The 17,820-nt window shown below is 40.4% G+C and overlaps 1 protein-coding gene across 3 annotated transcripts in view; it reads left to right on the forward strand.

The window, feature by feature from the left end:
* OPN3 (opsin 3) overlaps positions 1-16,545 on the forward strand; it is a 47,637-nt gene extending 31,092 nt beyond the window's left edge. For 2 of the 3 annotated variants that reach the window (XM_005539667.5, XM_065541902.2), the window contains exons 2-4: positions 4,892-5,211; positions 12,151-12,402; positions 15,465-16,545. In XM_005539667.5, the coding sequence (XP_005539724.3) occupies positions 4,892-5,211; positions 12,151-12,402; positions 15,465-15,728 (836 nt within the window). In that variant the 3' untranslated portion in view covers positions 15,729-16,545. The remainder of the gene's footprint in view (positions 1-4,891; positions 5,212-12,150; positions 12,403-15,464) is intronic. The other variant, XM_074037015.1, reaches the window with a different exon arrangement.
* Positions 16,546-17,820: the final 1,275 nt, after the last annotated feature.

Raw genomic sequence — 17,820 nt, forward strand, 5'->3', positions numbered from 1 at the left:
ACCCAAGTTAAGCTTTATCTCTGAATGAAGCCAGTAGTCCACTGGGATTTTACTTTTTCTGGTTTGTTTTTGCACCATAACTTTGACATATGATCACGTATCATCTTACATGGTTCTCAGTGTTGTGTGTGATATAAAAATACAGTATTGCAGTCTTCTTGAGAGTAGGGACCACGCGTATCTGGTTTCTCCAAAAGACCTACTCAGCACGGTGACGGGCACATACCTGATCAATCTGCAGCTTTGCAGTGAAGGCACAGACATCACTTCACCACTGGTAGAATTTGTGGAGAGGTAGAAGTCACCCTCTAGTGGCAGCAGGTGGTATTAAGACAAAATCGCGGGATTTGGAGTAAGTCTTGGGTTCTCAAAACTGTCTCCACCACTTGTTGGTGTAGACATCAATTACTTAACCCTTGGAGCCACAGACCTTCTTTCCAAAAGAGTGCATATCATATGTGGAGTGATGATCATGGGAGCTGGTGCATAACTGGCACCTAGTTTGCAGCACTCATCATTCCCATTGCTTTTCAGTGTCCACGGAAATGGATGCACCATTTGAAGTTAGAATTTGGTTGTCTTCCTCATATCTGCTCATATACCATGTAGTTTTTATTTCCATTAATAAGGCTTAACATCAGTTAAAGGTCTAAAGTAATTGTAAAACAGTCCTTTCATTCTCATCCTCCTGGGAGAGTGTTGTGGGAATCAAATAGAATACAGCAATTAATTCCAACTCAAGACCAAAATTTGTTAGTAAATAAAGCATTGGTGGGAGAAGAGCTGCATATTTTGCAAGGAAGATGTAGATTAGATCATTTCAGTTGGGTGACCCTCGAAGACGAAGTCAGTCTGACTGACGCTGCCACTCAGTGCTACGCTCGTGCTATCAGGGAAGACTTAGGAAATACAAAGTTTGCTAGGTCTGTGCAAACATGTCAAGGTACATAACGACCGAAATCAGGCACCTGAAAGTCATTGTGCTTGCTAAGACACAGGCATGGTCAAAAACTGTATTAGTAAGTGTTAAAGTCTCTTTGACCAACATAACCAGAAGGAAAATGTTACTAACCTCTTGCACCCTGACTTGTCACAAGGCTGGGGTTTTTCGTACTTCAGCTCTGAGTGCAATGGGTCTTTTCCTGACACCCTGCCAATACCAGCTGCATCCCTTTCTGTATCCTTCCCACCATGTCTCACGTTATTCTCTCTTCCTGCACTCTCTATTTTTCATAGCACTGCCCTGATTTGCTTGTTTGATTTGTTTTTCTATTGTCTCTCTTACCCACTGGACCTTAAGGCCGTGAGGGTTGGTTTCACTCACGTCTTTCTGTGTATTTTCTAGCACAGTGACTGAAACATCACAAGCAATAAGTAATGACTAAATGAATGAATGAATATATGAACATGGTATACTCATACCAGTTTATTTTACCAGCTTATTGCTTTCACCATAAGAACTCATTAATTCCTCTCTAAGGTACATTGAAACTTACTAATTTACAACAGTGTAATTATTTTTACTGAGTCTTCTTGCCTATAAAAGAGTAAATCATATTCAGTGTAAATTAACTAAAAGTTGAAGGCCAAACTATGTTTGAACACATAAAGGCAGTTATAAAAGTAAATACCATTATACTTAATAAGAAAGTTTGTAAACTACATAAAACCAACAGTATTTCATTAGCATCAACTTATGTCATTATCTTTAGGTTTTTAGATATTTTTCTAGGAATAATATCAGGTAAATAAATGATAATATCACTTTTTAGATAAGAATTTAATAAGGTAAAAATAGACTTCTGAATATGAAAGTCATCCACCTTGATACTCTCATTGCCCCAATAACCACTACTGTGATTTGAATTTAAATCCATTATTTGCTATTATATTGTTACTTTCTTTTCTTTTCTTTTTTTCTCCTTCCTTCCTTCCTTCCTCCCTCCCTCCCTCCATCACTTCCTTCCTTCCTTCCTTTGATGGAGTCTTGCTCCATCACCCAGGCTGGAGTGCAGTGGCACAATATCAGCTCACTGCAACCTCCGTCTCTGAGGTTCAAGCAATTCTCCTGTCTCAGCCTCCGAGTAGCTGGGATTACAGATGCATGCCACTGTGCCTGTCTAAGTTTTGTATTTTTAGTAGAGATGGGTTTTCACCACGTTGGCCAGGCTAGTCTTGAACTCCTGACCTCAGGTGGTCTGCCCGCGTCAGCCTCCCAAAGTGTTGGGATTACAGGTGTGAGCCACCACACTCAGCCTTATACCATTACTCTCTGAAGTATTTTCTTCCACTCTGTTCCAAAACCCAATCTTCTTCCAATCGCTTGAGTATGTAGTAAATATTCACTTATTTATTCAGTGAACATTTATTGGATGCCATGTATATGAGACACTGGGAATCATACTGCTCCACACCCTCCAAATCCCACAGAAGAACAAACCCGTCATGAGATAAATTAATATTAACTATGTTATGCCAATTGTTTTCTGAGTCCAGGGCCTCTGTATTTCATACTTACATAATTGCAGACTCACTAAATGTTAAAATGTGAAGGGATTTTAAATTTTATGAAAACAAAAAGGTCTAAGAGATTGTTTGATTTGCTGAAAGTTACAGGGCTACTTCATGGGGAGCTGGGACTTGCCTCCGGGCCTCTTAACCTGTTTGCCACCCACACCCTTTTCTCCCTTCTCAGGAGACCAGTCTTATTTTCATTCTTCATTTGAACTGCTTTTCTTTCCATCTCTCTGCGTCCACTCATTAAACAAATATTTATGCTCCAGGAAGCTCACAATTTTATTGTCTTCCCCACATCTGTTCATACACCTTGTGGTTTTTACTTCAGTTCATGTAATCACTCACTGTTCCTTAGGCAGGTTAGAAACCTCCAAGTTATTTTATTTATTTATTTATTTATTTATTTATTTATTTATTTAGAATCAGAGTCTCACTCTGTTGCCCAGGCTGGAGTGCCATGGCACGAACTCGGCTCACTGCAACCTCCGCCTCCCTGGTTCATACAGTTTTCCTGCCTCAGCCTCCCAAGTAGCCAGGATTACAGGCTTCTGCCACTATGCCCAGCTAATATTTTGTATTTTTAGTAGAGACAGGGTTTCGCTATGTTGGCCAGGCTGGTCTTAAACTCCTGACCTCAGGTGATCCACCTGCGTCAGCCTCCTGAAGTGCTGAGATTACAGGTATGAGCCACCATGCCCAGCCAAAAACCTCAAAGTTATTTTTAACTCCTCTCTCCCCTCATGCCTCACATTCGATAAACAGACAGATTCTGTTGATACAAGTTGCTAAATGTTTCTGGAATCCAGACTTTGTTGTTCATGCCTTTTAATGTCATCCTAGTTGAGGTCCCATCATGTCTTGCCTGCGGTTGCAATAGCCTTCAAGCTGGTTTCCATGGCCTCCAATCGTGTTTTAAATTCTCTACTACTGCTAGAATGAGCATCCATTTCAGAAGAAAAAGGAGGAGGAGGACAAGGGGAATTTAATTGTGTAAAAGGACAAGAGAGTAACAGATTTATAATTTATTATTTCATAGAGGAAAAGGTTAAAAAACCAAAAAAAATTAAAATAACACAAATATTAGCTAGAAATTAAAAGCCTTTGTCAATGTGACTCTCTCTAAATTTCTCTTTCCATGTCCTATGAGCCCTGGCGTCTTTGAATCATCGTTTGTAGACCCCTTTGTGTCCTTTTACGTCCCCATGCCCCAGTATATCATTCTTCACTGTTCCTGGAATGTGCTTCTGCCTTGTGCGCAAATGCTTCCCTTTCTGTGTCTCCAGTCCATTGTGTGGCAATTGTAGCATCCACACATTGCATGGTCATTGTCAGCGTTTACACACACACGGTCCCTTCAGACATCTAGAGTTCTGTCTCTTAGTCACCATTGGACATCCACTGCACAGTGGCTGGCACATAGTAGGTGCTTGTTAAGTGAGTACCTTACTGTCTGAAGGTGACAGAGAAATATACAAACAGTATCATTAAAGAGGACTTGTTGCAAAATAGCGGTATACGTGAAGACCATGGAAGCCCAGAAGCACCCCGACCCTTGTCAACAATCCTTGCGTGTGAACAGTTTGTATGCTGACATCTACTGGTAGTAGGCAGGTTATGGCCATCCTCCCCATCATTTTACTGCGACGTCATTCATTTGCGCTTTTGCAACCCCCTTTGACTTTAAAGGCTGAGTCAGAGACAGCCAAGAGAAGGTAAACTAAAAGAGACACTTGCTCTAGTGACTCTCCCTTACTCATTCTGGAATTTCTCTTCAGGAGAAAGTTTAATGCAATAGGAGCATCTTTGGGGTGGAGCTGATTTAGGGCTTTTAATTTTTGTCTAATCTTTGTTTTAATCTGCATGGCGTTTTCCACTTTATGTTTTCTTTCTTTTCTTTTTTTTTTTTTTTTTTTGAGACAAGGTCTGGTGCTATCGCCCAGGCTGGTGTGCAGTGGCACGATCTCAGCTCACTGCAACCTCGACCTCTCTGGCCTCCAGCAACCCTCCAGCCTCAGCCTCCTAAGCAGCTGGGACCACAGGCGTGTGGTACCACATCTGGCTAATTTTTGTATTTTTTGTAAAGACAGGGCTTGCCGTGCTGTCCAGGCTGGTCTTGAACTCCTAGGCTCAAGAAATCCTCCCACCTCAGCCTCCCAAAGTGTTAGGATTACAGGCGTGAGCCACTGACTGCCCTTCTATGGTTCCTTTTATGGATAGCTGTTTTCAATAGAATTTCCTTGGGACTATAAGACACTGTTAGCACTCTCTCAGTCTCAGATGCTCTGTAAGGTATTTCCGGTGGAGAATGTATCACGTCTCTTATGCCTGGTTCCCCCGGCACCATGCTATACTTTTCCACTTTCTCTTCTTGCAGGGATTGTTTCCATTGCCACCCTAACGGTGCTGGCCTATGAACGTTACATTCGCGTGGTCCATGCCAGAGTGATCAATTTTTCCTGGGCCTGGAGGGCCATTACCTACATCTGGCTCTACTCACTGGCATGGGCAGGAGCACCTCTCCTGGGCTGGAACAGGTACATCCTGGACGTACACGGACTAGGCTGCACTGTGGACTGGAAATCCAAGGATGCCAACGATTCCTCCTTTGTGCTTTTCTTATTTCTTGGCTGCTTGGTGGTGCCTCTGGGCGTCATAGCCCATTGCTATGGCCATATTCTGTATTCCATTCGAATGGTGAGTTGAAGACTACAGATGCCCCCCTCCCAAACCACATCCAGGGTAGAAAATTTTGTGTGGAAAATAATGGAAGTCTTCCTGTGTCATCAGTAGTTGCCCAGAGGTAGAGCAGTTCTAGGAGACTTCCCATTTGGTTGAATTTTATGCTATGAGCCACTCTCTGGGAAGATCAATGCGGAATAGCATTTACTCTCTCTACATCCCTCTCTCAACCAAAAGAAGGAATCAGCAACCAAAAAACCCTACATTATCGAACACTCTTAAAATTTAAGAATTTAAAAAAGGGAGTTCCACACTTCCCATAACTTTGTTTATTCAAAGGTCGTACGAATTTGACTAGAGAACAGCATGGATGTTTTGTTCGGCAATCACAGCAGAGTCATAAAGGGTAAGAACTGACCACAAACAACTTCACGTTGGGTGCCAACAAGAACTTTCCAGTTTGAACTCAAACCCAGTGTGGAGCAGGCTCCATTTCCCAGTCTCTATTTTCAGCCATGGATGTTTCCTTCCCCATTCACTGATTCTTCCAACTCTGTTCTCTGCTTCCGTCTCTAGTCTCTTGCTCACTCCGTCAAACCCCTCTAACTTTCACCTGTTTTTAAAATCTGACTTAGCTACATGCATCACTTTAAATAATTTGTTTCAAATTTCTTTACATATGCCAACTTTGTTAAAGACAAAATCCCTAGATCAGTTCAATCATCTATTTTCTCCATGCCTGTAGTCAAACTGCAAAGAGGAGCTGGAAAAAAAAAAAACAAAACACATCTGTCCACACTTAGATGTCCTCTCAGCCTTGTTCTAGCAACCTTTCTATGCCTGTGTGTGTGGTCTAGTGTCTCCACACTCTGACTATTACACAACCTCCCTTCTCATTTTAATCTCTCGCCTTACTGCCTCCTCTCATTCTTATCGAATAAGCCTGCTTCTGATTTATCGGACAAAACAAAGCCATTATCAAGGGTTCCTTTGACTCCTTACCTCTCTTTACACAAACCACTGATTCTTAGACCTCTCTCTCCAGTTACAGGGCGACAGGAGAGGTCTCCCAGGACCAACTCGATTCTGTATTCTGATTGCTCCCCCACCCCCTTCCGTGCCCCAGAGACACCTCTTAATAATTTTCTCTTTCACTTGTATCTTCACACTCTCCCTTACCACTGGTCCTTTCCCTTTAGCATATTACCAGGCTATTTTTTTTTTTAATCACAATCTACTCTCAGCTCCCTCTAGCTATCACTTTATTTTTCTCCCTTTTGTCACTGCTAACTCAAAGAACCATTGGTGACTCTTGGTGCCACATTGTCACTCAGTAAGCATGCATTTACCCAGTATTTATTGAGCATATAAAATGTGCCAATTTCTTCCTGTTAATAGACTGAATGTTTGTGTCCCTCTCAGATTCCTATGTGGAATCTCTAACCACCAATGTGACAGTATTTGGGGATGGGGCCTTGGGAGGTAATTAGGGTCAGAGGAGGTCATGAGGATGGGGCTCTGGTCTGATGGGATTAGGGGATTAGTGTCCTTGTAAGAAGAGACACCAGAGAGCTTGCTCTCTCTGTCTCTCTCTCTCTCTCTGTCTTTCTCTCTCTCTCTCTGTCTCTCTCTCTCTGTCTTTCTCTCTCTCTCTCTGTCTCTGTCTCTCTCTCTCTGTCTCTCTCTCTGTCTCTCTCTGTCTCTCTCTCTCTCTGTCTTTCTCTCTCTCTCTCTGTCTCTGTCTCTCTCTCTCTGTCTCTCTCTCTCTCTGTCTTTCTCTCTCTCTCTCTGTCTCTGTCTCTCTCTCTCTGTCTCTCTCTCTGTCTCTCTCTGTCTCTCTCTCTCTCTTTCTCTCTCTCTCTGTCTCTGTCTCTCTCTCTCTCTCTCTCTCTCTCTCTCTGTCTCTGTCTCTCTCTCTCTGTCTCTGTCTCTCTCTCTCTCTGTCTTTCTCTCTCTCTCTGTCTCTGTCTCTCTCTCTCTCTCTCTCTCTCTCTGTCTCTCTCTCTGTCTGTCTCTGTCTCTCTCTCTCTCTGTCTCTCTTTCTGTCTTCCCACGTGTGCATAAATAAGAGATCATGGAAGCACACAGTGAGATAACAGCCAAGAGAGGAGGCCTCAGAATGATACCTATCTTGTCAGCTACTCTACCTGGGACTTCCCAGCCTCCAGAACTGTGAGAATAAATTTCTGTTGTAGTTTAGGGAGTTGGTAGTTTAGTAAGTTTATCTAGCACTTATTCCTCAACTTAAGGCAAACTGGTGACTCCTTCCTCTACCGCACTGCCACTAATACAGCCCTCATTTCAAGTCATTGATGAGCTCCCGGATATGTGATCCCATGGACACATTTTTATTCCTTTCTAGCATCCTCGGTGTTTGAGACTGTTGACAACTTCTACTTTCTTGTGATGTTCTCCTGCCATCGATTCTAGGGCGCCTTTCTCTGCTGTCTTTGTTGCTGACTCTCCGGCCCCGTCTTCTTATGTCTTCCAAGAGCTTCTCTTCTTTGGGCCTCCCCAGCATCCTATGTTTAGCTCTTGTCCCATGCTACACACTGGCCTTGAGTGGTCTTTCATACGGCCAGGATTTCTCCTTCTGACACAAGCTTGGTAACATCTCTATTTCCAGTTCAGGTCTATCTTCCAGCCTCTAACAGATCCTGGTAGTCAATTGCCTATTGAACACCTCCACTTGGATGGTCCACAGACTCATCAAATTTAACAAATGTAAAGATTAATTTGTCGTATTTTCCCTAAAATCCTCTACTCCTCCATTTGCTTTCTCATTGAATAGTCATCATTCCTAGCTACCAAGACCAGAAATTAAGGAGTAATCTTTGACTGAGTGTCATCCATGTCTCCCCCAACACCCAACTATTGATCAGTTCTTATCCATACCACTTAAATGTTTTTTTGTTTTGTTTTGTTTTGAGACAAAGTTTCACTCTTATTGCCCAGGCTGGAGTGCAAGGGCAGAACCTTGGCTCACTGCAACCTCTGCCTCTCAGGTTCAAGCAATTCTCCTGCCTCAGCCTCCTGAGTAGCTGGGATTACAGGTGCCCACCACCATGCCTGGCTAATTTTTAAAATATTTTTAGTGGATGTGGGGTTTCACCATGTTGGCCAGGCTGGTTTTGAACTCCTGACCTCATGATCCGCCCGCCTTGGCCTCCCAAAGTGCTAGGATTACAGGTGTGAGTCACTGTGCCCAGCCCTATATTTTTTAGTATATACATTTTTTCCTCTCCCACTGCCATGGACTCAGTTAAAAAAAAACAACTTAGTTCTCCTTTTTGAAAATTTTGCTTTCCTCTATTCCATTCTTTGCACACTGCCACCAGAGTAGTTGTTCTCAAGTATTACCTTCAGAAGTTCCACTGTCTTTGTGATTAAAATAAAGCCCCTGGGTGCGGTCGGCCGGTCCTGTATGGCATCTCCTGTCTACCTGTCCAGCCTCATTTCTTGACACACCCCTCCTCTTGCCACCTCGGGATGCGGCCAATGGTAATATTTCTTGTTTTCAGACACTGGCTTGTTATTTTACCTCTCGTCTTAGCACATTTTCTTTCTCTGGAACATTCTGTCTCTCCTCCTTACTTGACTAATTCCTCCTTCCCTCACAAGGCTAACAGCAGGATTTTGTTGCTCTAGCCCTCAGGATCCTGTGTACTACCATATCCTCCCTGTTTACCTCCCTCATGGCTTCTACCTGCTCAGTGTGCGTCACCCTCACCAAATCATGAATTCCTCAAGAGCAGAGACTGGGTCTTATGTATTTTCTCACCTGTAGCTGGTATAGTGTCTGCATGAGTAGGTGATCAGTCACTATTTTTGGAATGAGTTACAAGCAGAGGGCATAGAAAGGGGAAGACAGGAGAAGGGGTGAAAGTGTGAAGAGATTTGACTTTAGCTGCTACCTAAACAGAGAGCTCACTGCAAGTAATTTGCCTCCGTTTCCTTATTCAGAGAGAGATGACTCATAACCGCGATGGAGACATAGCTACACACTTGAGAATGAAGATTCACAGTGAAATTCTTTGAAAATCTACAGATGTCTTGGATTAATGAGTACTAGGCATCAGCCATTTATACAGCCAAAGAACACTTTAATAGAGAATTCTGAAGAATCTGTTTTAGGTGGTTCATTCTTTAGGACAAATTTGTGCCTGTGCCAATCATTTCAAAATTGCTTCATCCATAGCAATTTTGAAAACTATCCTCAAATGATTGAATAAAGAGGGTGAGGCATGAAATAGAATTTTTTATTTGGAAAATATTTAATGAGCAGAATGAAGGAATAGAAAGTAATGAAACAAAGAGGCCTGAAAGAGATAAATAAAAAATAATCATGAAAACTTCACATATATAAACCCAAATAATCTAAAACATTAGTCAAGATCTTCTCCTTCTACCAAAGAGGCACTGGGGACTATAGACCAACATTTATTTCAATTAATTTCTCCAGCGTGCATGTAATTCCAAGATGGATAAATGAGTGCTCTGCTTTGATAAATGGTGAGAGGGGATAAAGACTGACTTGCCCAGAAAATGGTACAGATAAAACTATTGGACCTAGATACCGGAGGTTTGGGAGGCAGTTAACTGAGATGTGGTCATGTTACTTGTTAATGGAAACTCTGAAGAGTCAATAATGATTCCAAATATCCTATAGTATCATAAAGGTACATATACATACGAGTGTGTTCGTTTCATATCTAGTTCAAATATAAATAACTACTTAACCTCAAAAACCACCCCACAAAGTCATACATGTGGAAATGGAACTCAAGTTCTGTTAATTCTAATAGGTTTTTTTGTTTAACCTCCTTTCTTCTTTACTCTTAAAGGAGGTTATTGACTTGCCCAATATCACACTGCGAGCAAAAGTGGTGAATCTGGGATATAAACTTAGATCTTCTAATTCCAAATCTAGAGCTTTTATCAAAACTCCACAGCCTTCCTATAAACTCTAGGGAAGCTCCCCCAAAATGATGTTTTGAAAATAGAATAATATTATATCACATTAAATGAAAGAGTTTCTTTTAAAATAGAATTGCGCACACAGAATAGTAGTATTCGGTTGGTGCAAAAGCAATTGCGTTTTTTGCTATTAAAGGTAAACCTTTAAAGGTAACCTTATTTAAAGGTAAATTATTTACCTTTCTGCACACCAAAAATATGTTCCTAAATAAAAATCTTTATCTCTGAACATTGTAATAAGTTATACTAATTTTACTACAAAAATACAAATACTTTATATATTGATTTTTTTAAGTAATTGGCATACTAGTAAAGGAATATTATTTACCTTTAAATAAGGTTACCTTCAAAGGTTTACCTTTAATGGCAAAAACCACAATTACTTTTGCACCAACTGAATACTAGAAATTTAATACCCACTTTTCCCCACACATAGTCTCTCTACCCTAAAAAAACAACGACTTAAATTTTCCCTATTTCTCTCTATTCTTTGCTAATCTGAATACATGCTTTTGATAAGAATATAGTTTCTTAAATATAATTTTGGATATCAGTAATTTGGGAATTTTAACTAAAATATATTTGGAAATACTGTAAGCACATGTTCTAAATGATTTCTTTGGAAATTCTTTCTCTTAATTTTGTTATTTTTATTTTTATTTGTTTTTTTTTGAGACGAAGTCTCGGAGTCTCACTCTGTCTCCCAGGCACTGCCACAGGAGTGCAGTGGCGTGATCTTGGCTCACTGCAACCTCCGCCTCCCGGGTTCATGCCATTCTCCTGCCTCAGCCTCCCGAGTAGTAGCTGGGACTACAGGCGCCCGCCACCACGGCTAATTTTTTGCATTTTTAGTAGAGACGGGTTTCACTGTGTTAGCCACGATAGTCTCGATCTCCTGACATCATGATCCGCCCGCCTCGGCTTCCCAAAGTGTTGGGATTACAGGCGTGAGCCACCGCTCCCCGCCCTCTTAATTTTTATGATAATGCTAGAACTAAATGGTACACTTAGAGTTCATTGAAATGCAGTCAATTTCCCAGCATAAAGTAATCAATACTAAGTATCAACAATATGCTAACTACTTAAAAAAATCAATATATAAAGTACTTGTATTTTTGTAGTAAAAGTCGTATAACTTATTACAATGTTTAGAGAGAATTATTTTTATTTAGGAACGTATTTTTGGTGTGCAGAAATATTCTTTGCCCGTGTATTATTATAACACATTTATAATACTAGGAGAAACAGCAAAAAGAAATTTATATTCAAGAAACTCAAAGTAAACTTTCAGACTGTACATCGTTACTCGTCCATCCCTTTAATGGGAACAGACTGGGAGTAGACAGGCTGATTTTAGAGGAAGGAGTTTTACCAAGTGCTCTTCTCTGCAAGTGAGCCCCTAATGAAGCCAATCGCAAACAAATTTATCCTGAAATTCTACTTTATAGTCATTAGTAGTGAATTGAAAAACTGGTTTTCCGTAAGAATGCACTTGGGGATTAAATTCTCATCAAGGCCAGCTGCAGGCTTCATCATGCAGAACTGACATGACATGGGTATGCAGTCTGCTTTGAGAACTCCAGAACTAGCACTCTAGAGTTTCCAGGATGGTGGGGAAATTGTTTCCATTTTATCGTGACTCTTTCCAATTGTCTTTTAGAGATTTGAAGATCTAGGCAAAATCATCTTATTTCTTATTAAGTAAATTCGAGAACATTAAAAAAACACTGAAGGATGTAGGAGGCTATGTAGCTCAACCACCCTATGTTGTGAGTGGGGAGACTGAGGCCCGGCAAGGTTAAAGCTGGACTCAGCTACGAGTCTCGGATCAGAAGTCAGCCTCCCAAGGTCCTATTCAGTTCTCTTTCCATTTAGGTGGGGCCAAGAATAGTGTCTGAATATGTGTTATAAAAATAACAAAAGAAAGCCATTCTTTTATTTTTTTAAAGCCCTTTCCTTTCTTTCTCCTTTCGGCAGCTTCGTTGCGTGGAAGATCTTCAGACAACTCAAGTGATCAAGATTTTAAAATATGAAAAGAAACTGGCCAAAATGTGCTTTTTAATGATATTCACCTTCCTGGTCTGTTGGATGCCTTATATCGTGATCTGCTTCTTGGTGGTTAATGGTCATGGTCACCTGGTCACTCCAACAATATCTATTGTTTCGTACCTCTTTGCTAAATCCAACACTGTATACAATCCAGTGATTTATGTCTTCATGATCAGAAAGGTACGCTTTGCAATTAACTGATTGCTTTCACCCTGAAGATAGAGTTGGAAATGACAGTGTAATACTTTTACAGAGGTGATTCAGAGTCGATTCAATTAAAAAAACCAAATCAAGAATTTTGTCAGAATGTAAAGGGATCAGGAAGAAATGTAGAATATTTCCAAAGAAAATCATAACAATTCTAAGAACTACCCATAGGGATTCACACTTGTTAGGTAGAATTCTAGTAAAATTAATATTTAATTCATCAGAAAATAGTTTATGCCTAGTAATAACAGCGACGAAGTTAATAATACATTTAAAATTCTTACTGCAACGAGCAAGTTACAAGCAAGTCACGAACAAGTTACTAGCAAGTTTACGAAACTCCACAAAATAGACACTAATATTATTCCTTGTTTTCTTTATGGGTTGTGAATAGGTTCAGAGAGGTTAAATAACTTGCCTAATCTAGGAAGTATTGGTGCCAGGATTTGAACCTAGTTTGCTCAAGTCCCCAAATCCAGTGCTTATAACTCCTCACTTGGGGTTATAGATACTTGTAGCAATTGGTCTGGGTTGTTATGCACATGCCACAGCAAATGTCTAGCCTAAATTAATTTGGTTCAAGAAACTTCCTGGGCCTGATGTGGTGGCTCAAGCCGGTAAACCCAGCACTTTGGGATGCTGAGGCAGAAGGATTGCTTGAGCTAAGAGTTCAAGACCAACCTGGGCAACATAATGAGACGCCCCTCTCTCTCTCTCAAAAAAAAAAAAAAAAAAAATAGCTGGGCGTGGTGGCATGTGCCTGTAGTCCCAGCTACTCAGCAGCCTGAGGTGAAAGGATCTCTTGAGCCCAGGAGGTCAGGGCTACAGTGACCCATGATCACACCACTGTGTTCCAGCCTGGGTGACAGAGCGAGACCCTGTCTCAAAAAGAAGAGGAACTTCCTTATCATCTGTTTCTGTAGTTGAAAGGTTTTGACTTGATGGCTATGAGTCATGGCTGGGAGAGCCCACAAAATGATTATTATAAAGCTGAGGCTCTAAGTTTCAGAGAATTTAAAAGTTAAAAATAATGCTTAATTACTCCATTGGAATTTTAAAGATAACAAGTCATAATAATAAAGGGCAATAATAATCACTGTGACTTCTAATGCTCAAGAATATGGAAGAAGCGGGCACTTTTGTAGTAACTGTATTATGTTCAGTGCTAAATCCCTCTGCCTCTTCTTTTGCCTTTCCTTTTCTTTGAACATTATTGGCTTACACTCTCCATAAACTCACTTCCACGTGCCTTATTCTCCTCTCACTGACAGTGTTTCTTTCCGTTTTTTGTTGCCTTCAACTGGTCTATTTCCTTTAACCCAGAGATTTTAAACTTGGAGTCCACAGGACCTAAACATTCCTTCAGTTGGCCTCAGAAGAGCCATTACAACCCTGGAAATTGTTTATAATAACTTTTTAGTATGCACACATATGAATTTTTCTAGTGAGATGGTTTATAACTTTAATTTTCTATCAGAGAATAAGGTATTTTAGGGACCACCCTCTCAACAGGCAAAATAAAAATACATTAACAATTATTTGTTGCACTCTTTCTGTCAGCCAATGGGCTATAAATTACTGCTTCTAGAACTTTCATGTGCGTACCCCACACCTGGAGATCTTGTAATAAATGAATATTCTCCTTCAGTATGTATGGCTGCCCAATATTCTGCAGGTCTAACAAGCTCCCACATGGTCCCGATGTTTCTGGCTCCTAGGGGCATACTTTAAACAGGAAGTCTAAAAGATACAAACAAAAACCAATACATAAAAACAACAGTCGTTGTCCTCAAAGAGCTTACCATTTATATGGAAAAGCATTTTTTTTGGCATACATACTCTATTTAACTTTTATCATCATGTTTCTTTAACACTTAACCAAACAATGGTTTAGTGAATAAAGTCTCAAACAAGTAAATATTTTTATTTTTTAAATTTTTGAATCAGATAGAAAAAATAAAAATTTTTAAATATGAGTATAAACTAAATGCTAACTTGCATAAGATTGGGACTTAAAGAAGACATTATCAGGCAGTGTTTGCTGTAAAACAAAACCAAGCAAAAAACAAACAAAAAAGACAGAAATCAATGTAGCTATTATATTTTTAATTGGTATTTCCTGATCTGAGAAAGTCCATATATTCACCATTTATTTCACTGTAAATAATGGGGATAACAATTGCATTAACTTTTGATGTATGTTTTACTGGTCATGATGGACTGACTACTATAACAAGCAACCCCAACATTTCAGTGAATTCAAACGGAGTTGATTGCTCATTCAGGTCACAGTTCACAGTCTAATAATGTATTGGGTGGAGGAGATGAGATCTGTCCTGTGCAGTCATTTAGGGATCTAGGTCCCTTCCATTGTGCGATATTATGATCTTTACACGTTGGCCTCCCAGTTTCCTGTCGAGAGGAACAGCAGAGAGGAGAAGCCGAAAGGAGACCAAGAAATATTATTTGATGTTGTACCCAGGACACGGAGAAGAATTATGTTTGTTGATGACATTAGTGCTGTCTGCCATAGTATTTTTTCCCCAACTTATTAGTAATTTCGATAGAAAAAATTCTTCACCTAATTAAAGAAACATTAGCAAGTACACCAGGCTCTAAACTCTGCCAGGAAGAGCCTTGTCTGTTTTTGTTGCTTACAGTAAAAAATCTCTAATTATAGCACAGTGACTGTCACCTAGTAGATACCCACTGAATATCTGTGGACTGACTTAATGTTCAAAATCTCTTAATAGTTGTACCTGTCCTCATAGAAAGTGTGTGCAGACTGAAGCTTGGAGGATTACAAGGTACTGAAATGGTCCTACATATTCTGGTTAATAAGAATTAGAATGAAGAAAAGACATAAAGCTCTGGGGTGATTTAGGTAGATCTGAGCATGATCACATAACCCCTCATCCACACCAGCTAACAAACAAGAAACAACTGAAATTCAGCTCAACTGATTTCCTTGACTATTAATCCAGATAAGTGCCCAACTTTTACTTCATATTCCCCTTTATTTTGTCTCTGCCCAGTTTCGAAGATCCCTTTTGCAGCTCCTGTGCCTCCGACTGCTGAGGTGCCAGCGGCCTGCTAAAGACCTACCAGCAGCTGGGAGTGAAATGCAGATCAGACCTATTGTGATGTCACAGAAAGATGGGGACAGGCCAAAGAAAAAAGTGACTTTCAACTCTTCTTCCATCATTTTTATTATCACCAGTGATGAATCACTGTCAGTTGACGACAGCGACAAAACCAATGGGTCCAAAGTTGATGTGATCCAAGTTCGTCCTTTGTAGGAATGAAGAATGGCAACAAAAGAGGGGGCCTTAAATTGGATGCCACTTTTAGACTTCCATCGTAAGAAGTGTCTGGAATACCCGTTCTATATAATATCAACAGAACTTTGTGGTCCAGCAGGAAATCCGAATTGCCCATGTGCTCTTGGGCCTCAGGAAGAGGTTGAACAAAAATAAATTATTTTAATTCAACGGGTGCTTTACATAATGAAAAAACCACTTGTGGCAGACGATGGGCATCTAACATCATCTTCTAATGTGTTGGAGATTTTCATTTCAAATATATTTTTTAAATTACTCTATTTTCCAAATCACGTAATACATTTTTCTCGAAAATACCTTACTGTAAAAATAACTGTCGCATACACATGTGTGAAGTAGCTAGAACATACTGAATTTTTTTGTACTGTTGGACTCTATTCAGTGTCATGTCCTATGTCTGTTGAAGTTATCAAGGAGATAATTCTAGAATGAAAAAGAAAATCCTCTTGTTGGAAACAAAAGACTTTTTACATGTGCACTATGACAAAGAGGAGTTTCAGAGAACTTTGAATCCTCGTCAGCCTGGAGACCAGCACCAGAGGAATCTACAAGGCAAACTCCCATATATTTGCTTCCCCCAAATTGCTGCCCCTACAGACTCAAAGCTCTTTTTGTTTTGTTGTTTTTCTAAACATTTACTGTTCTTTGTTGATGCTGTATAAGCCAGGGAGTTCTAAGATGCCAGCTCTTTGAGATTTGCTCATTCTCCTGTATTTCCACCTGTATTTTCCACATATATTATATATATCTGCTAATAAACTTATGTTTGTTTTTCTCTTGTTAATCTGTCTTTTGTTATAGGGGCCCCAGCAAAGGAACCTAAAGTGGGTAGAAGGAAAAATTATTTTTTCTTTCCCTACAAACTAAACATGGATTATTAGAACTCAAGGATTTCATTGACAATAAAGAAAAGAAACACTGAATCATCTTATTGCCCAATTTTTTTTTTTTTTTTTGAGATGGAGTCACGCTCTGTCGCCCAGGCTGGAGTGCAGTGGCGCGATCTCGGCTCACTGCAAGCTCCGCCTCCTGGGTTCATACCATTCTCCTGCCTCAGCCTCCCGAGTAGCTGGGACTACAGGCACCTGCCACCACGCCCGGCTAATTTTTTGTATTTTTAGTAGAGACGGGGTTTCACCGTGTTAGCCAGGATGGTCTCGATCTCCTGACCTCGTGATCCGCCCGTCTCGGCCTCCCAAAGTGCTGGGATTACAGGCTTGAGCCACTGCGCCTGGCCCATTGCCCAATTTTTATTGCTTATATGACTCTAGTGTTTCATCTTCATAATCATGTTTGAAGGACTTCTCAGTGACTCAGCAGCCTGTTAAAGAAGGATGAACCAAAGAAAATGTTTTCACTAAATGTGCTTTTAAAAATCAAGTGTATTGCTGGTTCTGCTGCAGTATGTAGTCCAAGAGTAATTAGTAAATTGCTTCTGAGGGTCTGAAATTGAATAAAATAATGTCTTTGTATTTCTGTAAAAGTTGTCTCCCCTTGTTTCCTTTCCACTTTTGCGTATGTAGACATTTAATTTATGAATAAAACCCTTTCCCGTCCTTTGCTTAGTATGATATTAATAGCCTTCTTCTTATCTTTAGAGGGTAACTCTGGGCTGGCAGTGGTGGCTCACACCTCTAATCCCTGCACTTTGGGAGGCTGAGGTGGGCAGATCACATGAGGCCAGGAGTTTGAGACTGGCCTGGGCAGCAATGGCAAGACCCGGTATCTACTGAAAAATACCAAAAAATTAGCTGAGCCTGGTAGCCCCAGCTATTTGGGAGGCTGAATTGGGAGGATTGCTTGAGCCCAGGAGGCAGAGGTTGCAGTGAAGCAAGACCATGCCACTGCACTCCAGCCTGGACGACAGAGTGAGACCTGATCTCTAATACATAAATAAATAGAGATAGATAGATTAGATGATAGATGATAGATAAACAGACGGTAAGACTTGTATTTGAAGCTGGGAAAATAAAATGAGTTCATTTTGTAAGTCTCTGGAACTCCCCTGAATTCATTATTTACATTTCTGGTTTTATCTGGTACATCTGAG

The sequence above is a fragment of the Macaca fascicularis genome, chromosome 1 (genome assembly GCF_037993035.2).
Source record: "Macaca fascicularis isolate 582-1 chromosome 1, T2T-MFA8v1.1".
Classification (NCBI taxonomy): domain Eukaryota; kingdom Metazoa; phylum Chordata; class Mammalia; order Primates; family Cercopithecidae; genus Macaca; species Macaca fascicularis.